Source organism: Phyllostomus discolor, chromosome 12, assembly GCF_004126475.2.
Source record: "Phyllostomus discolor isolate MPI-MPIP mPhyDis1 chromosome 12, mPhyDis1.pri.v3, whole genome shotgun sequence".
Lineage (NCBI taxonomy): Eukaryota > Metazoa > Chordata > Mammalia > Chiroptera > Phyllostomidae > Phyllostomus > Phyllostomus discolor.
In genome coordinates this window covers 5,503,378-5,527,305 of record NC_040914.2, presented here as the reverse complement: position 1 = coordinate 5,527,305, position 23,928 = coordinate 5,503,378, and the positions used below count along the sequence as shown (strand labels likewise).

General features: G+C 45.1%; 2 protein-coding genes across 9 annotated transcripts in view; one reads left to right on the top strand and one right to left on the bottom strand.

The window, feature by feature from the left end:
* Nucleotides 1-23,928, bottom strand: part of SIPA1L3 (signal induced proliferation associated 1 like 3) — a 244,966-nt gene that overhangs the window by 150,745 nt on the left and 70,293 nt on the right. The gene's annotated exons all lie outside the window — the stretch shown is intronic.
* Nucleotides 20,333-21,707, top strand: LOC118497701 (V-type proton ATPase subunit e 1-like). The gene has a single exon (XM_036012988.1). The coding sequence runs from the start codon at nucleotides 20,833-20,835 to the stop codon at nucleotides 21,208-21,210; it is 378 nt and encodes a 125-aa protein (XP_035868881.1). The 5' UTR covers nucleotides 20,333-20,832; the 3' UTR covers nucleotides 21,211-21,707.

Genomic DNA, 23,928 nt, shown 5'->3' with positions numbered 1-23,928 from the left:
TGGGGGCTCAAAAGGGAGGAGGGTGAGGTGGCTGCTGTGCTGTCCAAAGAGAGAGAGTGATGGCTGGGACCAAGGCAGTGGAATGGGAAGGAGGCAGATGAAGATCTGTTTCAGATCAAGAACAGCCTTGCTGACGAACTGGCCATGAGAGGTGAGGCAGAAAAGGGAGATTCAAGAATGATCTTCACATAGTCTTATGTCTTTCCAAAGCAGTTTTCTGCCAGATGCAAACTGTGCACAGCACAGTAAGAGCAGTTTGCCAAAATGCCTGTTAAAAAAACTGAATAAATGAACAACGTCGTTGCCCATTTCTTTTGTTTTTTGGTGGGGAATATTTCTGTATTTTCAATAAAGATATAAATTTCCTCTCCATATATACACATATATTTATGTTTCTATATAAACATAACATCCTTACCTATACCTGTTTCTACTATCCACTAGTAGATGCTGGCCCAATAGATACCACAACCACCTATCTGCTCAGCCCAGAAACTGAGGGTTATTCTTTATATACACACCCCCTAAGCAAGTGAGAGCCGCTGAGTCAGTAACAACCAGGGTCTTACTTCTCTGAGGGGGTCAGAGGAATAGATGAGCCAGAGAGAAGTGAACGCTCACTTCTGATGAACAACCTGTAGAGGAGGAATGGGAGGAAGAGATGCTACCTCAGAGACAGGCAGTGGCATCTCTCTCTTTGGTGGGTGGGGAGGAATATGGGATAGTCCAGAGGGTGAAGGGGCTGGGAAGTCAATTTGACTCGATGCCTTTTCCTTCAAGAACATCTACTGCAACGAAGTCCAGCAAGAGACAAGTTATGGCCCCAAAGGGGTCATGAAGCTTCAACCCACTGACAGCCACATCCATCCTGAGGGCACACCAGAACCGTGGAAGGCTGCATCCTTATCCTGGAACCCGGAGAGGGCCACCATGGTCACAGACCACAGTGCCAAGAGTGCCCTTGGAGCTGTGCAATGTGTGGTGATGTGTCCAACCAGAACCTCCCTTCCAGGTCCACTGTCCCCAGTGACGGGGCTCAGCCGCTTTATGAACTGGGTGTGAGAGGCATTCCACTGGGTGGCTGTGTGTGCTGGGCTTGGGGTAGAGGGAAGTTAAGTTGTTGTCTGTGTTGCTTGCCCCACGAACTTCATCTGGAACACACCCTGACTCCAGTGTTTCTATAATTATGCTGTGTTATTCTCACAAGGGACAGACTTGGTGGCCCTGCATGCTTCACAAAGCTGACTGATCTCTGTACTTATTTCATTCTACCAGACGATGGGGAAGTAAGTTAAATTGCTTGTCATGGTCCCTCAGAAGTTACTTCTCAGCACAGCACTTGGTACCATGTTAGCCCCTCCTGGTCCAGGTAAGCACTGATCAACACCAAGGCCATGGGTCCCAAGAAGGCCTCTGATGTTGACCAACATGTAAAATGTGTTTCAACCAAAACTGATGACACTGCAAAGTCTCCCTGACAGAGGGCTGGGCTAAGCAGATCATGTAACGTGGAAGGGAACAGAGTGCTCACTCCCTGGATACCCACCCCTTGATCACACACAACACAGGCACACAGACTTCTGTCACTGTATTTTACATAACAGGATCATATCGCATTTACTTCTCTGAATCTCATCTTTCCTTAAATGCAGAACAGAAATGCCTCCAAATCTGCTGCCAGTGCTCTTACCCACTATTTCTTAGCAGCTGATACTTCACAGTGCAAATGAGCCACATTTGACTCCACCATTTCCTGAAAGGTGGGCATTCATTTTATTTTCGGGGTTTGGTTTTTGTTTTGTCCCTGCAAACAATGCTGCAACAAATATCCTTTTGTACTGGGGCCATTTTTTTCTGCAGGGTAGATTCTCAGGAGTGGCAGTGCTGCATCCAAGACTATTTAGTGAGTATTATATAGTTATACTACAGACTGGTTTCCAAAATCAAAGTATAGAAATGCATGTGCAATATGTGTTTGTTTTTGTATTTGTATTAAGTATCTCTGGAAGAACAAACCCGAAATGGCTGTCCACACAGAAGGGTAGCTGGGTGACAATGGGCGAGGAGACTTACTTTTCATTGCCTTTTTTTGGTGCCATCGTATGTTTTATCATGTGCATGCATTGCTCATTCAAAACTAAATGAACAGAGGGTGGGGAGTGGGGATGGCTGGGGTAGGGAGGTGATGGGGGTAAAATGGAGACAACTGTACTTGAACAAAAAAATTAAATAAATAAAATTACTGAAAAAGTTAAAGCATAACTAAATAAATTGAAAGACAGACTATGTTCAAAACTAAGAGGACCTAAGATTGTTAAGATGGGCAGTATTTCCCAAACTGATCTACAGACTCAACATAATCTCTATGAAAATCTCAGTTGACTTCTTTGAAGAAATTGACAAACTGATCCTAAAATTCATGTGGAAAAGTAAGGAACTCAGTAGACAATCTTGGAAAAGAACGAACTTAGAGGCCTCACACTTCCAGATTTCAAAACCTATTATAAAGCTACAGGAATCAAGATGGTATAGCAACAGCATAAGGACATGTAGACCAATGGACAGAATTGAGAGTCCAGATTAACCCTGATGTATTAGGTCAACTGATTTTCAACCAGAGTGCCAAGAAAATCCAATGGTGAAAGAATAGTTCTTTCAACACATGATGCTGAGACAACTAGCTATCCACATACCAAAAAATTTATTTGGATCCCCATATCACACCAATATACAAAATTGAACTCAAAATAAACCTAAGCCCTAAATGTAAGAGCTAAACCTCTTAAGCTCTTAGAATAAAATATAGGTGAAATTCATGATGCTGGATTAGGACACCAGCATCCTTAGATAGGACATCCAGGTTCCTTAGGTAGGACACCAAAAGCTCAAGCAACAAAGAACTATAGGCGAATGGGACTTTACCCAAACGCAAAACTTTTGTGATTTAAAGAACATCATTAAGAAAGCGAAAAGACAACCCTCAGAACAGGAGAAAACTTTGAAAGTAATAAATCTGACAAGAGACTTATATCTAGAATATACACAGAACTCTTACAACTCAATTTTTTAAAAACTCAAATAACCTGATTTAAAAAATGGGCAAAGGCAGTTATAGAAAAAGTTATGTAATGTACAGCATAAGAAACACAGTCAAGAATACCACAGCAAAACTTTGTATGGCGACAGACTGTTACTAGAGTTATCATGGTGATCATTTTATAAGGCATACGCATGTCTAATCACTATGTGGTACACCTGAAACTAATATAATATTGTATGTCAACTATAATTTAAAGATAAATTTTAGGAAAATGGGAAAAAAAAACTAAATGAGCAAAAAATTTTCCAGGCTGTCTTCTAAAAAGTTTGCAATGATCCAAATGCCCTCCAGCAACTTGGGCGAGTACTCAGTTGAGCTCATTAATGCCCTGTATTTTTCTTCTTTAAGGCTGTCTCTCCTCCACCACCCCCTCCCCAACCTGGTATGAGCAGAAACATGTCAAGTTTTACCTGCTCGTGATCCATGATTCCTCTTAGTCTACAGCCCTTGCTCAAACAGAAGGCAACTCCCAGATATGTTAATTTAGACAAGTCAGCCTGGCTGGCACCTCTCAGCAGCACCAGAGAGAAACACAAGCCAGGGTGGGAACCAGGTCTTCTTCAGGGACCTGGGGGGGGGGGGGGGGGCAGACGGCAGGAAGAGACAGGAGCAGGGCACCCTGTTTTAAACTCATACCCTCAGTAGCTGAATGGCCCAGAGTCCCCCAAATGCCCACAGCCTCTCCAAAAGGGCCAAGGAGGCTTGCGGCAGCAGCTGCTGCTGTCCATGGGACCTGACCTCTCAGGGACAATGTCAAATATGAGAAACAGGAGGGACCAGAGGACAAAGAACATGGAGGAATCAGACTCATACAAACAAGAGGCCACGTTCACATCCTACAGGCCAGTCATCCTCTATGCCTGGCCCAGAACCAAAGTCCTCTCTAGCCACCACTTTTTAAGCCCTACTGTGTGACTCCCATGATGGGAAAACAAGGCTGACATAGTATGCACACCATGATGGCCCAGAGTGTAGCAGCAGTTCCAGCATAACCCATCTGCTACTGCCACACTGGCTGTAGGTTTGAAATGACTGCACAGGGGAGGGGACTACACATGACCAAATGAAAAATCAGCTGGCGGATGGTGTGAGATGGGAGAACATGAGCCATCTTAAAACTGGCAGCAAGTCCATTCGATTCAGCCCATGTTCCGACCTGAACTTAGTGCAGGGGAGGCCCTAGCCTTTCCATGAGTGGTTCCCTCTACCTGGAATACACTTGCCCTTGATCCTTCAAGACTCAGCTCAGCAAAAATATGTGCCTGTGGGTATTAGCCAGAGCAGCCTCTGTGAGTGGAACAAAGGAAGACAATCTAAGTGTCCATCAGCAGGGATGGCCTGATAAATTGTGATATACCCACACAAAGGAATTCTTTATGTCTCTCCTTCCTTATCCTCCAAGTCCATTAGCAAGTTCTGTTGCCACTAGCTCTAAAACACATTCTGATTTGATTTCTTTTCCCGCCTTCCTAGGCCAAGCGGGAACGGCCATCACAAGGGACCTGAGGCAGGTATGAGCTGAGTGTCTCTGGAGCACTGAGGCGGCCCATGTGCTTGGAATAGAATGAGAGGAAATCATAGTTAATAGGAAAAGATTGTGTGGAACCTGGCTGGGTAGCCACAGTGAGGACTTTGGCTTTTATTCGGGGTAAGATGGAGCCATGAAAAGGTTCTCAGCAGATGAGGGACAGATCTGCTTGAGTTCCTCTGGCCCTATTCAACCCTCTTCCCCGCCCAAGATGGAAACCAATCCCGAAAAGAAACTGAAGTTTGGCCATTTGTCTATGAGAAATTAACAAACAGAAGGGTCTCCACCCACTTCCTCCAACCCATTAAGGCCTCATGCTGGCCAGCAGAGCTTTGCAATGTGATAAACAATCCATACCACACTGTAGAAACCAGACCCTCCTCCACTGGCCACTGGGAGAATCCCAAAAGTTGATGGGAAACAGTTTAAGGCCACATGGCCAGGAGAGTGCCAGTTTGGTGATCAGCTAGTGCCAAAATCAAATTCTGACTCTGCCTTTAAGCAGCTGTGTGACCTATGACTCATTACCAGACCTTTCTGAGCCCTAAGCTTCCTTATCAGTAAAGTACTTGGGGGTGGAGATAGTTATTTCCATTCTTGATAAGCCTGTTGGGAGGGTTAAATGAGGCAACAGGGATCAAGTGATTGGCAAAGAGCTGGGCCCAAAAGGAGCCCTCAAAGATGTTAGCAAAGTTGTTATGATACCTGAAATATCAAAGACATAATAGCAACATTATCAACTCCTGAAGTCTGAGGACGTCCCTTGGGCAAACTGGACTCTGACAATATTAAACACGGGACTCGAGTTAAGGGTCCTCCAGAGCAGAGAGGCCCCCAGAAGGGAAGTCTGTTTCTCCCTTTCCTTCTTCTCTCTAGAGTCACTGCCCAGAACAGCGCCATCCGTGCCAGAGAGAGGAGATGGGCCACAGATGGCTGGAGGGACTGCAGTAAATGTGCATGGTATGGACACGGTGGCTCAGCCTTGCACAGGCAGCGGCCCCTACAGAAGAGACCCCAGCCCATATCCATCGCTCTCAAGGATATGTGAGAAAAGGGAGAATTTTAATAGCATAAAGGTGATCTGGGGAAATCTCTTGTCTCTTCCCGCCTCCAGAATAGGAGTGGGTCCTTTGGTGTGCTCCATGCAAGCAGGGCAAGGCCTCTGGGGGCCTCAGGTCCACACCGAAAACATGGGGATAATATTCACTGTTCAGGCTCATTCATACTCATTCAGCACATACTTATTAAGCAACTACCATGGGCCAGACACTGCTCTAGGTGCTGAGATAATCCCTGCCCTCATGGCTCATGTGCTAAGGAGGGCAGTACAAAAAGCAAATATACAACGTCAAATGACAAAAAGAAAAATAAAGCAGGGAGCAGAAAGTGACAGGAAGGACTGTTTCAGATGGGGCACTCAGGAAAGCCTCTCCGAGGTGTCATGTTAGCCATGCAACCAGGGACTTGAATAAAGTAGTAAAATCATACATACACACATACATATACATACATAATTTTGGATATGTCTATGTGTACAATATATATACAGGCATATAGCCAAGAATACAGAACCTGCTGTGGAAATATAAGATGATCTAGTTTGAAAGGTAAAAATGCCCTGGGTTGCCTGGGATTGGAATCTTTCCCCAGATTCCAATTTGCCCTCTGTGGCTGAGAAGTATTAATGAAGAATATTTCTTTTTCTTTCCTTTTTTCATACTTGGCAGTGTACCCCAGACACAGAAGGAGCTCCCTATCGGGATCTTATTCCCCCTTAATCACTGTACAGTGTTCCATTGTTTGAGAAACCTGACTGATTCATCTATTTTTTAATGTTTGTTTATTTGAGAAAGGGGAAGGGAGGGAGAAAGAGAGAAACATTGATGTGAGAGAGAAACATTGATTGGCTGTCCCTATCAGAGACTGAACCCAGCATGTGCCCTGACTGGGAATTGAACCAGTGACCTTTCCCTTTGCGGGACAACACCTAACCAACAGAGGCACACCAGTCAGGGCCAAGTACCCTATTAATGGACACACAGGTTAGTTCCCATGTTTTGCTCTGACAAACAGTGTCCTAACGAGTCACCTTGGACATAGATCACTTGTCAAACTTGGGAACATCTGTAGGTGAAAACTCCCAGAAGTGGAACTGCTAGGCAAAGGAAGGGTGTGCGCAAGGGTCACACTGACAGAGAGTGCCCAAGTCCTATCCATAGTGGCAGTCCTCTTCCCCGAGCACCTGCACTGGACAAGCCCACTTCACCACACCACTGCTGCAGCGGGTGCTCACGCTCGGCCTGTGCCCTTCTGAGAGGTGGGAACTATTCTCTCAGCATGATTTTATTTGGCATCTCTTATTATGCATGACGTTGGAATATCTTTTTATGTGTCTTAGAGAGAGACATTTCCTATTTCTACAGGTGCAGCCCAGGGAAAATACTCCATCTCCATAGAAAATATCCCCATGCCAGTGTTCAAAGCTTTCCCACTACTCCCATCGGGTCCCCTCTGTTATCCTCCTCAGGCCCCAGTCTGCAAAAGGATGAAAGCCCAACATCCTGTCATTGTGTTCACTATGTGCCATCGTCTTCAGCCATGATGTTGGGATGATGGCAATACTGGCCTCAGAGGACTGCTGCAAAGGTAAAATAAGATGACAACAGGTAAGGGACTTAGAAAAATGGCTGGCATTCAGTGCCCAGTAAATTACTGTCATCATTATTATATTCTGTTAAATGTGAGTCATCACTTCAAGGTTTTATATGTGAAAGTGCTTAGTACCATGCCCATTACCAAGTAGCCACTCAAAAGACAGCTCCTGTTTTTATTATATTACTACTATCATTTGATTCATTTCCTCAGCAAAGTTTATTAATGTGCATATTTGGTGGAAGGGGTCACACCTGTAACAAAACCAACTCCGGTCCCTGCCTTTATGGAGCTGATGTCACAGAGGAAAAAGGCCCTGAATTTGTAAGCGGAGTGGTTCAGGAAGAAATTTGATGTTTAAGGAGATGTTTAAGGAGAGATCTAAAAGAGCAGCCAGCACGGGCAGGCCAGAACAGGGAGAAGGCAGGGAGGAATGACAGGGAGAAGAGTAAGCACTCTAGGGGTTGGGAACAAATGGGACGTGCTGAAGGAACTGAAAGCAGGCCAGGCGGCTGGAGGGCACAGCGGAGGGGCCTTGGGGTGAGGCTGGTGTCGGGCAGCAGGTGGGCACCCAGCAATGCTGGGCCTGGTGCCTTTCCATCGGGGACTGCTTTGGGAACATGGAGAATACACAGGCACCTTTCATGCTCTAGTAAGTCAGGAGTGAAATGAAGTCTTAGTGTCACTACGGTAAATTGCAGCCCATTTGCTGTCCTCAGGGGTCTTCCTTAAATGACTCCCAGCTCAGAGGTCCTGGGAAGAGGATACAGTAGACACCCAGGAAGGGACAGAGAGAACAATAATCCCATCCCTGCCTGCCTACAGCTGACTGGCCTAGGGAGAGCACGTGATCTGTCTCAAGAACTCCTTCTCTGGCCCTCATTAATGAGTCCAAAGAAAGATCTTCCTTTCCTTGGGTTGTTTTGCACGGGTGCTGGGAGAACCCAGTGCTGTTCTCTTTGGGAGCCTGTACTGCAAGGTGTACAGCTTGGTCTGGGGATGACCAGGTTTCCCACCAAGTGAAGGGAAAAGCAGAAAGAGAGACTATGAATGTAAGAAAATGAATAAAGCAGATATGGGGGAAGGCAGTGAGGGAAAGAATCCTGGTAGTGGCATTTGTGTTCTGATTCCAACCCACAGGCTGGCTGCTTCCCAGCATTCATTCTGCCTTTCCCCTATGAGTGGTTTTGGGTGGAAGCAACTTCCCCATTAGTGATCCCACACCCTTGTCAGCAACTAGTTCAGGGGAGGTCACATGACCTGTGCTAGTCCAATCCAAGGAAAGCTCTGAAGCTTTGTAGTATAGTTGTTGGACATACCCTCTTCTCAGGCCTGAGCTGAGAAGATGTAAACCTGCATCAGTGCTGGCAGCCAGTCTGTAACCTCCAGGTTTGAGGGTGACATGGACATCACAGGGAAGAAGGGAGGAACGGCAAGAAAGTGGGTCACTGATGATGACCCTGACCTCCTGGGTCAATGAGCCCAGAACTCATCCTACCTCTGAGCTTTCCAGTCATGTGCGCCAATCCTTTCTCCTGGGGTTTATGCCTATTCGAGTTGGTGTTTCTGTTACGTGCAGCCAAGTAACTGACTGGTACCCGGTCCTTCCTGAGCACTTGTGTTTCTCTGGGCCATCTTAGCACCCTCTGGCTAAATCCTCCTTTGACTAAGCTGCTAAAATGGCAGGACTTAAGGTATAGCAATCTGGCCAAGGACTTACCCACACCTCCCCGCCAACCCCCATTTTCCCCAGCTATGAAATGGGGATAATAACAAACACTTCCTTGGGTTTTTAAGAAGATTAAACACATTAGCAATGATTATTCTAAAGCACTGAAAGGTAGCCGAAAGATCTCAATTTTAGAAAGCAATTAGCCACACCCCTCCCCCATCTTGTTTGCTATTACTTGTTCAGGTCAGCAAGTACTTTCTTCACAAACAGTCCCAAAGAACAGCCAGCCCAGTTTCTGTCAGGAGGGTGGCAGACCTTGCCTCCACAGGGGATTTGAATTAAAGATGGGACTCAACTTCTCCAGTAGCTGGGTGATGGAGGGAGCCCTCATGAGCACATTTCTCCATCAAATGTAAGCTGGGGTCTAAAGTTTCAAGACACAGGCTAGGGCACAGTCCCAGGGAAGACAAAGGGAAGAGAGCCTGGATGGAATAGAAACCACGACACAGCAGGTTCCACAACCAACTCCGCTGGGAGGAGGCTCCCGGGCTGGCTTGCAGCCACATCCGCTCTTTGCACAGCTAACTAGCTATGAGGCAGCAGGAAGAAGGGACCCCACCACGTCTGTATTTACAGCTGGGAACTGGCATGGGGATAACTCGGAAATAACTCAGTCAGGAAGTAAGAACTGGAGGATGCTTCCATAGCAACGCCCATCTGGAGATCCCTGCCCACAGCTGGAAACATTCAGAAGCGAGGCTTATCTAGAGATGTACACCAAATTCATTTTTTCCATTTGCACCCAGAATGTGTTACTTAAACTTCACTTCCTTGGGAGACCTCTGGGTAGGCCTTGCTCTGTGGCTCAGGAAATCCTTCTTCTGAGCATTTAGGACACAGGACCTACCTGTGTGATGGTATGTTTCCTGTGTCTTCTCTTTCCATGGGCTCCAAGCACAGGGTCTGTGTCTGCTTTGCTAACTGGTACATGGCTCAGAACAGGACATCAGTCAATATTTATTGAATAAATAAATCAACTGCTCTGCCCTCAATTTTATTATTATTCATAACTTCAGCTAACATGTAAGCACCTGTAAGCACAGGCAGTGAGCTGAGATGCGTGACACCTCATAGGGTACTCACTACTGTTGTGCCCATCTAGAACCAGGGCTCCTCCTCAAGGCCGGAGCCACAGAAGAAATGGAGTTCTTTCATCTTAAGAGAAGGATAGGAGAGAGCGCAAATACCTAGGGCAAGGCTGGGCATGTGGAGCAACAGGTGTTGAGGAATCAGCTTTGATTTCAAGCATTTTCTGAGTAGAAATTTTACAGGGCGGAAGCACACCTCAGCAAGGAAGGCTAGAACAGGCTGCGTGGGGTCCGAAAACAGTAAACAGACGGCTGCACTCTGGGAGATTTCCACCCAACTGCCCCAGAGGCCACGGCTCACAGGATTTCTTACCCTTTCAAATATTTTTCCTGTTTATGAAAGAAATATATGCTTATATACACACATAAGAACTTAGAAAATAAAAAAGATGTGCAAAGAAGAATATAGCTTCCCATATCTCCTACCACAGGGTAACCACTATAAAGAAGTTGGTTCATTTCCTTCCAGTCTTTTTTCTTAGTATGAGCAGTATACGTACAGAGAAGAGTAGAGAGAGATTTTCCCCCTTTAAAGTCTTTCACCTGTGCTTTTCTAGGAGATTTTAAACATCAAATGGCAAAATTACACCTACTTCCCCAAACTGCAGATTCCCCCTTCCTCTGTTTCAATTTTTGCTTTAATCAGAACCGTTATTATAGAGCAGTAGTTTTCAATCCTAACTGTGCCTGACCATCAGAGTAGGATAGAATAATTGCATGGCCACTATTAATTGAGCAACTACCATAGAAGTGGCTGTTTTGCCCTGGCTGGTGTGGCTTAGTGGATTGAGTGTCAGCCTGCAAACCAAAGGGTGGCCAGTTCGATTTCCAGTCAGGGCACATACCTGGGTTGCAGGCCAGGTCCCCAGTTGGGGGTGCACAAGAGGTAGCCACACACTGATGTTTCTCTCCTTCTCTTTCTCCTTCCCTTCCCCTCTCTTTAAAAATAAATAAATAAATCTTTTTTAAAAAGGTGTCTGTTTTAAACATTTTACAAGCAGTATTTATTCTTTCAATCCTATTATTTTACAGATAAGGAAACTGAGGCAGAGAGGTTACATGACTTTCCCAAGGTCACATGGCTGTTAAAGTGGTGGTGCTGTGTTCTGAAGCCATGACATCTGGCCCCAAGGTCCCCTTTCCCCTGGCCCACCACTGCTCAAGACCCTGGCCAATAGTGAAACCAACTTTGAGGTTCAGGGCAAGGTTCCCAATGTCCCTATTGCCAAGTTCGTCACAATTATTCATCCTTCTCTTGAGTCATTTTATTTCCTAAAGGAAATGAGAAATTGTTAGAATTCAGCAGAAATGAGACAGCCAGAAGCTACAGCTGACCACATGCACATGTGGGACTCCGCTGGGTTGCCTGAGAAACATTCTTAATGCATGACCCTTCTGGAAGGGCCAGGGGTCAGCTGCTCAGCTGCTGGGTGGGTCTCTCTTCACTGACTGAGACCACACCCAACTCCAGATGATAAGTGAAGGCCCCTCCCTAACTCCACCAGGAAGTGGGAGAAAGAACAAACTGGAAAACCCACAGCCCACTACCTATTTACATGGGAATCTGCAGAGAGGGTCAGGGTCCTCAGCTGCTCTGCTCGATAGGGACTTCTCTTGTGTGTTTAGAGGACTAGTGGGGTTAGAGTCAATATTTGGTCACTGTGCGGGAATCAGCCAGTTAAGTTTTTGCTATCATCCCATGTGACTCCCTCCTCCCCACGGCAAAACCAGACCAACCATGGAGGGGCATTTCCCTGGAACAGATCACTGGAGTTTGTCTCCACTGCAGGGTGGGAAGGGAAAACCCCCATTTCAGGAAAAGGCTACTGAGTGCCTGGTTCAGGGAAGGAGATTGCTGCTTTGGGTCTAAAAGTTAATACCCTTCCAGCCGCCCCTGGAGAGGAGGGCTGGGACACCAAGGGCTGCAAGGCTACTACCACTTACCCAGCACCACTGGTGAGCAGCAGGACATCAGCTGTGTCTCACCGTTGTTCAATTTTTAGGCTGTGTGTGTGTGTGTTTATGTGTATGTTGGGGTGGTGAATGGGGTTGTTGGTTTTTGCTGTTGTTAACATTCTAAAAAGGTAAAAAGAAAGGTAAACTCCCATGTACTTGAACCTAGATTCAGTAATTATCAAGATTGCCATATAAACTTCATTTATTCCTAATCTGTTTCTTTCTCCCATTTTAAATTCTTGCTGAATTAAAGTAAATCCCAGGTAATGTGTTGTTTCACCTTTACGTGCTTCAATTTGCAGCCCTGAAAAATATGGACATTTTCTTATGTACCCAAAATGTTAGGCTGGTTTCACTACTGATCAAATAACAATGAATGTTTTCCTAACAGATAAGAGCCAATACTGACAAAGTATTAGGGAAAGGGGTCATTTTGGCTCCTACTGGTGAAGTAATGCTTTTCTGGAGGGCCTCCTGGGAATACAAATCCAAAAAGATTTAACCACCTCTGCGTCTCTTCTGACTCAACTTTTCCATTCACACACTCATCAAAAAACGGATGTCTACCATGTGCCTGGAAGTATTCTAAGCGTTCTTCTCCCTGGTACAGATGTGGAAACTTAGGCACAAAGAAGGAAAGTCATTTATCCAAGGTTACATAGCTCTTAGGTGCCATAGCCAATACTCAAACTGAAGCAATCTCGGCTTATATGGCAATACCATGTCCTGGCAGAGTGGCATTCTGGGCCTTCTGCTTGGGAAGGCAGTACTATACAGGAGTTAAGACCTCAGGCTCTGAGGAGGAAAGATGGGGGGTTCAAATCCCTGCTCTGCAACCACAAACTCTATGAGATCCTGACAAGCCATCTCTCTGCTCCTTGATTTTCCTCATCTCTGGAGGGGGTCATACAATAATAGTGTCTACTTGCAGCAAACACTTGGTTTGAAATTTGTGGCCATTCTCAACCCCTGTCTTTCTTGCTGCCTCCTGTTGCACAGACATCTAACCCTCCCAGCCTCCCTTGCAGCTAGGGGCAGCCACTGGCTCCTTTACGGCCCATGAGAGATAAAGAGAAGTCTGCTGGGGGTAGGGCTGTTATGGGGACATATTCTCTTCAGACAGAAAAGGCACGAGAAGAGAAAGCCTTTCCCCCTTCTCCTCCCTGCTTGAGATGCTGTGTATAAGGATGCTATCATTAGGTGGGGGCAGCCATCCCTCAGACCATGCAACAATGAACACCGGGACAAAATGCCTACACATCGAGGGTTGGGAAACAGAAAGAGAGAAAGCACCCAGTTCTCAAGGGTGTCACTAAGCCTCTGCCCCAACCTGGAGCTTGTTACCTCCAGTGCTCAGCCAAGATTCACCAGGCATCTTGTCACCCACAGGCCGATGTGTTCCAACTCACACTGCCTCCCAGAGTAAGGGTGCAATGCCATCAGGCGTGTGAAGTGCTTAGCACATTGTTGGCACATACTCAGTGTTGGTCAGAGATTATCACCACTGTGACAATTAGCTGCTCAAAGCCCCACCACAGTTCCTACATCCCACTGCAGGGAGCGAAGGTGCCGGTAGCAAACACTTGGTACATTTCATTACCCACACTATCACCTCTGGCAGAGGGAACTATAGGTGCCAGACTGCTGCTCCACTCTGAGGTGCAGGGCCCTCAGGGACTGTAACCCAGTCTTCAAGGGCACGAAAAAGCCAAGGAGGAGACAGAAAGGGGACCCAACAGCTCAGTAACATCCCAAGGGAGCCACAGACTTTCCATGGCTGAAAAATCAGATTGAAGCCCAGATTGGACCCCTTTTTCCTACTGCTGCACACTCCAACTGCCAGGGTCTATATGCACTGGCGCCATTGCTACCACATCCTCACACCTGTACAGCTACTTACTTGGCACTTTTCTTTAGCTGTACTCACTTTTGTTTTGGTTTACATACCAACATTAGCCTCACCCAAAGCTGAAACAGCCATAGAATACTGGGCTTGATGTACTACTGAAATTCTTTTCCTGTTATGCATTCAAATAAAAGTACAACCATTAAAATGTTTAGTGTTTATTCATACACCACCTCAAATTATCTAGTGGAATAATCTGACCTTGGGAAACCTGTCCCGATGGCAGTTAAGATATTGTTTCTACTAAGCACATTCCTATCCCCTTGCTTCTCACATCTTTCCACTTACATTCTAGGAACACAAAAGCTCGAATGTTATCTCTGAACAACCCCCTCCAGAGGCTGAGGTCTCTCCCAAGCTCCTCCGTCAGGGCTCTGTTCTCTGGAAGATACCCATGGTTTATACTCTCTGCATATGTTGTCCTCTACGATGGGTTAACCGTAATAGCAGTAATAACAGCCAATGTGCACGCAGGACTTTCTCTGTGCCAGGTGCTGCTTTATGGACTTTATACAGAATAACTCATGATCCTCACACAGCATCATGAGAAGTGGGCATATTACTCCCATTTCACAGATGCATAAACTGGAGCATCAGTCAGTTTACTCAAGTGGCTTGCTTAAGGTCCCACCATTTGGACATGATATATATAGGGCTGAATACAGGTAACTGACCCTGGGGCCCACCCTTCTAACCTGCTCACTGCCCTGCTGCTTCTAGAAGAGTCAACAATGACCAAGCTCCGTGTTGGCTGAATACTGATGCTGAGCCAGTCTGAAGAACTTACCTAAAGTCACGCCACAGGACACCTGGGATCCAGGCCTGCTGACCCCCACGCTCACTCCTGTCCTGCACAACTAACCACAGAGCCAGCACATATGGGAACACGGACTGAACCTTCCTTGACACCCTGAGGCCCTGGTGTACCTCCACTCCCCAGCTTTCTCACTGTCTCCTTATGTCATTTAGCTTATGCCATTCAGCCACGGAAAGCCGACTCTCCTGTGAGAGGAGGAAATGAGCCCCCGACACAACCACGTGGAGCCTCATGTCACCACCTCTCATGCCCAAGGGGGAGTTGGCTGGTCAAAGTGGAGTTTCCTAAAGCCAACCCATTCATAACATTATTCTGTGTGAGGTTTCCTCTCACTGGCTGCTAGGCCAAGGGTCCACATTCTTAATCAGTAGTTAAATCCTGACAGTTAATGCTTTCCATGAGTGCCAGGCCCTGTAACAAATGCTTCACCGGTACTGACTCACCGAATGCTCACAGCATACTCAATGATGAGTGGGGACCAGCATCATCCTTGTTTTAGCATGAGGAAATGCAGCTGCGCAGAGGCTAAAGCCACTGGCCCAAGGCCATGGAGCTGGGGAGTAGTGATTCCAGAGGCCATGCCTTAAGTACTCGGTGACACTGCCTCCCACAACATAATCTCTCCTCTGCACTGAGCCCTCAGGAAGTGCCTGGCTCTGGACTTTACATGAGGTGACCTCAGTGAATCACCACCCCCAACCCCATACACACATACCTCAATGAGGTAGGTATTTTACAAATGAAGAGCCTGAAGCTCAGAGAGATGAAGTCACCTACCCAAGGTCACACACCTAGTACAGGGTGGCACCAGGACACTGCTGCCTACAGTTTGACTCCAAAGTCAAGCTGCAAGGCTCCATAGCCTCACGCCTAAGCTCTGAAGGGCCCAAATCTCCACCCTGTCCCCAGCAAGCCCCTAAGAGAAATTAGCCTCCTGGCATTGAATAACCTGTCCCCCATGGAGCAGGGCTGCTTTTCAGCACCTGAGACCTGGCTGTTTGCCAGGAACAAGCTCCTGGGCAAGAACTGACTGATATGGAAAAACAGAACTGAAACCCAAGCATCGTAACTGTTGACAAGAAACTGGAGGAAAGAGGAACTCATCTCACTGTGACTTAAAATCGGAAGGTGATGATAATAATAGCCGGCACTTCCTGTGTGTACTGTTCTAAAGCACAGAAATGATTATTCCCATCCTACAGATGAGAAAGCCAAGGCAAAGAGCCACAGTAAGTTATCTGCCCAAGGGCATATAGGTGGTAGGTGGTGAAGCCAGAGCTGAAATCCAGAGTCTAGGCTCCTATCTGCTGCTCTCTTCCACCAAGTCCTGGTGCTTTAACACCCTCCTCACCTATGACACAAACCAAAGAGCTCATTAATGCCTCACACCCTTACCAAGGCTAGGTTTGGCCTGGCTGCTATCCAGAGCTTCTCCAGGGCAGCTAGCTTTCAGCTGGCCTCCTTTGGATAAGAAGAAAGTGGGCTTTGGGCGTAGAGTGTCAAGGATTTGCAAGGATTTGCATGACAGCACAGCTGGGCCACCTTTGGGGAAAAAAAATGAAAACCACAGCCTTGGTCGGGAAGTCAGAGAACCCAGCCATGAAGTGAAGGGTCTCGTACTTAAATGACCTGCAGTCTCTGGGTCAGGGACTAGAAAAGGCTGGTAAGATCAAGGGAGGGGCCAGGTCTCCAGTCCCTCACACCTCTTTCTCAATGCCAAAATCAGCTGCCCTCAGCCCTTCCCTTCGCTACAAACACTCCCAGGGATGGAAGAAAGCAGAGGTTTCAGGGAGCAGACTCAGGGCCTGCAAGTCCTTTCCACCACATTCTCCCCTTTGTTCACCCAAATCAAGCCATGCTAGCCTCCTCTCTGCTCCTTCAACTTGCCGAACTTGTTCCTACCTCAGGGCCTTTGCACATACTCTTCTTGCTGCCAGACATCTGCATTTTCCAACTATTTTGCATGGCTGGCTCCTTTTTATCCTCCCAGTCTTGGATCAAATGTTACCTCCTCAGACAAGCCCTTACTGATCCCACTCTTTAAGGTAGCCCTCCCAGCACACACACATATCAGAGTGCCTGCTTTTTTTTTTTCACAGCATTACCAAGTTTCTTCATAGCACTACCAATCACCTCTGATACACACTGTTTCCTTCTAGTCTGTCTTCCGCCACCAGGCCTTGCACTCCAGGAGGGCAGGTACTGTGTTTGTCTTGTCCTCTGTGTCCTTGGAGCTTACAAAAGTGCTTGGCACAGATTAGAAGCTCTATGAATATTTGCTGAATGACTACCTAAATTATCTTCTTGAGGGTTCACCAGGATGATATGCTCTAGTTTGCTATAGAGTTGTCTGCACCAGAGATATTTGAGAGTTGTCCGCCTAAGAGATATTTGTAGACTACCAGACCAGCATTATTCCAAAGCAACCTAAAGCACAACTGTAACAACAATAACAATTACAATATAGTGATGCAGCTAATATTTAGTGAACACCTACTCTGTGCTAGAAACTGTGGAAGGTGATTTAGTAGTTTGAACCTCATAAATAAGTTTCCAGGTGTAGTAACTTGTTCTTTTCTTCATTTTACAGAGATGGCCATGGAGGCTCGGAAAGCACGTCACTTGCCCAAGGTCACATTTTAGCACTTCAGTAAGGATCCAATACAGTGTGGGGCCCTTACCCACTGCCCTGCCCTGCCCTGCAGAAGACTCACGGCGATGCTCCCCGAGATTGCAACAACACGGCACACCTGGGAAAGTGACTCATTGTTCTCAGAGATTCAGCCAGGCTGGGTCTGTCTTCCAACTCCTTTCACAAAGAACACACAGTTCCTCACAACTCCAGAAGTTCTAATTCTAATTGTATCTGTACTGAGCAAGCTTACTGATCAGGGTTGATTTCACAGCAGTGCTGAGCGGCCGTTTTTGACTGAAGTCACTGGTTCTCAGGCTCAGTGGTTGAACTTCATCTCCCCTGGAATTGAGCTTGTTTCTCCTCATACTTGAAGCAAAGGCTGAATTATTCTTCTTCAAGTCAAAATTACCATATAACACCTAAGAACAATAGCTGACTCCTACACCTGTACCTGTGTGCCAGATACTTTAAAATTCCAATTCATTTAACCCTCATAGCCACCCCATAGGATAGGTCCTATTATTATCCCCACTTCACAGATGAGAAAACTGAGGTCTTGAGAGGTACTGTCCCTTGCCTAAGGTTACCCAGTAAGTAAGCAGCAGAGTTGGATTAGAACCCTGACCTGTGGCTCCAGAATCTTCTTTTAATCATTATCCACTGCTGCCTCTCTAATTCCGATTTGACACCTGCTCAAAAGATACTCCAAGTCAATTCTGTTTAGCTGTTAACAGTACCACATGAGCCACTCATTCGCTCATTCATTCAGACGTATTTTAAAAACCTATTGCATGGTCAGGATTGGACTAAGGGAAGTGGATGTGAGGCTCCCACCCTCCAAATGTTGGGCTTGGGGAACTAATGACTGAAAAGACAATTTTATAATATCATACTTAATACTGAGAAGTTTGACACTTTCTGAGAACAGGGACAAACAAGGATGTCCTCTCTCACCACTGCTTTTCAACATCACAGCAACTGTCAGCCCCTTTCACCTCATGGCATAAACAAATGAAGTACTAAGTTCTGTGGCATACCAAAAAATATACTTTGGTATATCAAAAAAAATATCATCAGATCTGACAAAAGAAATAGGTTTAATTTGATTCACCCCCACTGGACAGCTACTGTTGTGCTGGCTGCTGTCATTTTCTAATGGGACAGTCTGAGGGGAACAGGTCAGTGCCCTGACTACAGTCAGGTGCTGCACACTTTAAACATTCTTGTGGCCTACCGGTTGAAAATCGCTGCAACAATGTATTGAAAGTCCTAGTTAATTCAATAAAACAAGAAAAGAAAAAAAAAAAGATATACAGATTGGGAAGGAAGAAATAAAGCCGTCTGTATTTGTGGATGACGTGATCACCTATGTAGAAAATCCTAAAGATTTGAACACAAAAAACTCCTGGTAACAATAACCATTTATAGCAAGATTGTAGAATACAGGTTAATAATCAAAAGTCGATCCCTTTCGTATATACCAGCAATGAACAAGTGGAATTTGAAATTAAAAACACAAAACCATGTACATTAACACCCTCCAAAATGAAATACTTAGGTATAAACCTAGCAAAATACACATAAGAGTTATATGAGCAAGACTGTAAAACTGTGATGAAAGATATCAAACAAGAACTAACTAAATGGAGAGATATTCCACGTTCATACATAGTAAGAGTCAATATTGCCAAAATACCAGTTCTTCCCAACTTGATCTACAGATTCAAAGCAATCCAAATCAAACTCTCAGCAAGTTATTTAGAGAGGCAAAGACCCCAGAACAGTCAGCACAATATTAAAGAAGAGCAAAGTCAGAGGACTGACACTACCTAACATCAAGACTCACTATAAAGTTACAGTAATTAAAACAGTGGTATTAGTGAAAGAACATCCAAATAGATCAATGGAACAGAATAAAGAGCCCAGAAATAGACCCACATAAATACAGTCAACTCTTCTTTGATAGAGGAGCAAAGGCAATACTAACGAAGCAAAGATAATAATCTTTTCAACAAATGGTGCTGGAACAAGTGAACATCTACGTGCAAAAAAAAAAAAAACCTCTGAATACAGACCTTACACCTTTCACAACAAGTTAACTCAAAATGGGTCTCAGACCTACATATAAAACATAAACTATAAAACTGGCCAATAACATAGGAGAAAACCTACATGACCTAGGGCACAGCTATGACTTTTAGATACATCACCAAGGGCACAATCCATGAGAGAAAAAAATGGACAAATTGGATTTCATTAAAATTAAAAGATGATCTGTGAAAGATGTTGTCAAGAGAATGAGAACACAAACCACAGACTCTGAGAAAATATTTACATAAATATCTTGGGCTGTTTTCCAAAATATATAAAGAACTCTTAAAACTCAACAAGAAGAAAACAAACAATTCAATTTTAAAATGGGTCAAAGACCTTAACAGACACCTCACCAAAAAAGATGTACAGATGGCAAATAAATGTATGAAAAGATGCACCACACTATATGTCATCAGGAAAATGCAAATTAAAAATGAGATACCACCACACACCTATTAGAATGCCCCAAATCCAGGACACTGACAACACCAAATGCTGGCAAGGATGTGGAGCAACAGGAACTCTCATTCACTGCTGATGGGAGTGCCAAATGATATAGCCACTTTGGAAAACAGTTTGACAATTTCTTATAAATCTAAACATACTTCTTGGTATGTACCCAAGTGAGTTGAGTACTATGTCAACGCAAAAATCTGCACACAGATGTTTATAGTAGCTTTATTCGTAATCGCCAAAACCTGGAAGCAACCAAGATGTCATTCAGTAGGTGAATGGACAAACCGTGGTGCATTTAGACCATGGGAAGAAAAGATCAAGCCATGAATAGACATGGAGGAACCTTAAATGCTTATTACTAAGCGAAAGAAGCCAATCTGAAAAGACTACATAGTATATTGATCAATATTCTTGAAAACATAAAAATTTGGAGACAGTAAAAAGATTGGTGGTTGCCAGGAGTTAGGGGAGAGGGATGAACAGGTAGAGCACACAGGATTGTTAGGGCAATGCAAATACTCTGACACCATCATGGTGGACACATGTCACTATACATTTGCCCAAACTCACAGAATGCATAACACCAAGAGCGAACCTCAGTGTAAACTATAAACTCTAGGTGATAATAATGTGTCAATGCAGGTTCATTAATTGTAATAAATGTACAATTCTGGTGGGGGATGTTGATAATGTGGGAGCTCAAGAGTTAAAATATTTTAACTTTAGTTATAGTTAATAGGCTTAGTAATTAAAACCCGTCGAAAGCTGTTGTTCCAGGGACTGGAATGTATGAGTGGATCTACCCTGACTCTAAGAGGCCTACAAGCAATTCAACTTTTGTGCCCCAGGAGGAACGCAAGTGATCAAGATGGCATCTGAGCCACTGTGTTCCAGGGAGAGAATGTCTGCTGACCTTGACACAGATAGAGAGTTGCTGGTCACTTCTGCGTGGGACCAAAGTGCGGCAGTGGGGCAGGGGCTGGCAACTCCAGTGTCAACCATGGCACACAGTGGCCTCATGGTACCTTTGATTGTGATGAGCATGTTCTGGAACATCTTTGGCCTCCTGATCCCCTGGTTCATCCCTAAGGGTCCCAACCAGGGAGTTATCATTACCATACTGGCAACCTGTTCAGTTTGCTGCTGTCTCTTTTGGCTGATTGCAATTCTGGCCCAACTCAACTATCTCTTTGGACCAGAGTTGAAAAATGAAACCAGTTGGTATCTCAAACATCATTGTCCCTGAAGAAGACCCACTGTCCAGTGCTCAGCCACTGAGGTCATGAAGAGAATTCCTCTAGATGCAAAGCCACCTCCAAACCCAGACTGCCTTCCTTGACTCGCCTGTTTTGGCCATCAGCTGCCTTAAACGTTCACACCATAGCTGAATACCTTATTCTACAATGCAGCAATTTTCCTGTACCTTTTTTATGCTTTGATGAATTATGTGCCTCCTTACATAAAATGTGTCTGCACACTTCTGAGATAAAAGGTGCTATTCTTCTGAGAAACGTGCACTCTCTCCTTGACACCTGTGAATTCGAAGATGGCTCCTGCTTGCTTATGACATGGGAATCAGCGACAAGTTTAAAAACTGTCATGAGACAGTAACACTCCAGTGCGGCAGCCAAAAGAGCATGTTCAAGAGGAGATCTGTCCCAAAAGAATCACACCAAGTATATTTTCAGGATGAAATTTCTTACTTCTGCCATCTTTTGAGATAAATTATTTTCCTGCTTTCTATAGCAAATATAAAAAAGAATTGCTGGTCAGCAGATGAAGGGATACTAGGAAAGTTGCTGGAATGCAACTTTTATCTGATTAACCTTTTCCCCTGAATTCCAAACCTGTTACCTACCCTTTTCTTATCCTTATAAAAAAGGCTGACTTGAGATGAGATGCTAAAGACAGTTTTTAGGATGCACAATCTACTGTCTTCTCAGATCACTGGCATCTGAATAAAGCCCCCATAAAGATTCAATCCCTGTCTTTACTTACTGGTTCTGGTAGAAGAGGCAGCACGAATGCTGGCTTTTCCAGTTTCAGGGGCATGTGGAAAATCTCTGTACCTTCCCCTCAGTTTTGCTATGAACCTAAAACTGCTCTAAAAAAAGTCAATTTGTTTTTTGGTTTTAAAAAACAGGCTAACAGAATAAGCCACTGATGAAAAGGCTCATGTTATTCTGAAATAACAAATATTCATAATTAAAATATTAAATATTGGACTTCTGGCCAAGATGGAGGCATACGTAGACACACTGTGCCTCCTCGCACAACCAAAATAAACACAACAACAATTCAGAAACAAAAAACAACCAGTACCAACAGAAAACTGAACTGTACAGAAGTCCGACAACCAAGGAGTTAAAGTAGACGCATTCATCCAGACCAGTAGGAGGGGTGGACTTGGGGAACTGGGAAGGAAAGGGCTCCCGGCAGGGCGGCTGGCAGACCCTGGGCGCACAAAGCAGCAGTGGGCGGACCCAGTGAGGTGGTGGATTGTGGACGGGCATGGCGCACAAGTCAGCTGGCGAACAGGTGGTCCCATATTCGCGTACAGACAAACCAGGCAAAACGGGAGCAAGATAGACCCTGCAACCCAGGGTCCCAGGAAGGGAAACTAAAGCCTCAAAACACCGATTGAAAACACCTGTGGGGGTTGAGGTGCCAGGAGAGACTCCCAGCCTCACAGGAGAGTTGGTTGGAGAGACCCACAGAGTCCTAGAATGTACACAAACCCACCCACACAGGAATCAGCACTAGAAGGGCTCAATTTGCTTGGGGGAAGCTGCAGAAATGACTGAAATCCAGCAGAGAGCGGAGCAGGCACCATTGTTCCCTCTTGGACCCCGCCCCCACATACAGCATCACAATCCAACAATCCAGGGACTGGGTCCCCCTGACCTGGTGAACACATAAGGCTCTGCCCCTCACTACGTAGCAGCTGTGTCAACACCAAAAAAAAAAAAAAAAAAGGCCCAAATGAAAGAACAGATCAAAACTTCAGAACACACACAACCAAGTGAGCAAGAAATAGCCAACCTATCAGATGTACAGTTCAAAACACTAGTAATCAGGATACTCACAGAAATGGTTGAATTTGGTCACAAATTAGATGAATAAATGAAGGCTACGCTAAGTGAAATAAAGGAAAATATACAGGGAACCAACATTGATGGGAAGGAAACTGGGACTCAAATCAATGGAGTGGAACAGAAGGAAGAAAGTAACACCCAATCAGAAAAGAATGAAGAAACAAGAATTCAAAAACTGAGGAGAGGCTTTGGAACCTCCAGGACATCTTTAAATGTTCCAACATCCAAATTATAGGGATACCAGAAGGGGACGAGGAAGAGCAACAAGTGGAAAAATTATTTGAACAAATAATAAAGGAGAACTTCCTCAGTCTGGCAAAGGAAATAGCCTTCCAGGAAGTCCAGGAAGCTCAGAGTCCCAAAGAAGTTGGACCCAAGGAGGAACACACCAAGACATATCAGAATTACATTACCCAAGATGAAAATAAAGGAGAGCATCCTAGAAGCAGCAAGAGAAAAGGAGACAGTTACCTACAAAGGAGTTCTCATAAGACTGTCAGCTGATTTCTCAAAAGAGACCTTTCAGGCAAAAAGAGGGTGGAAAGAAGTATTCCAAGTCATGAAAGGCAAGGATCCACATCCAAGGTTGCTCTATCCAGCAAAGCTTTCATTTAGAATGGAAGGGCAGATAAAGTGCTTCCCAGATAAAGTCAAGTTAAAGGAGTTCATCATCACCAAGCCCTTATTTTATGAAATGTTAAAGGGACTTATCTAAGAAAAAGATGATGAAAAACATGTACAGTAAAATGACAGCAAACTCACAATTATTAACAACCACACCTAAAACAAAAACAAAAGCAAACTAAGCAAACAACTAGAACAGGAACAGAACCACAGAAATAGAGATCACATGGAGGGTTAGCAACAGG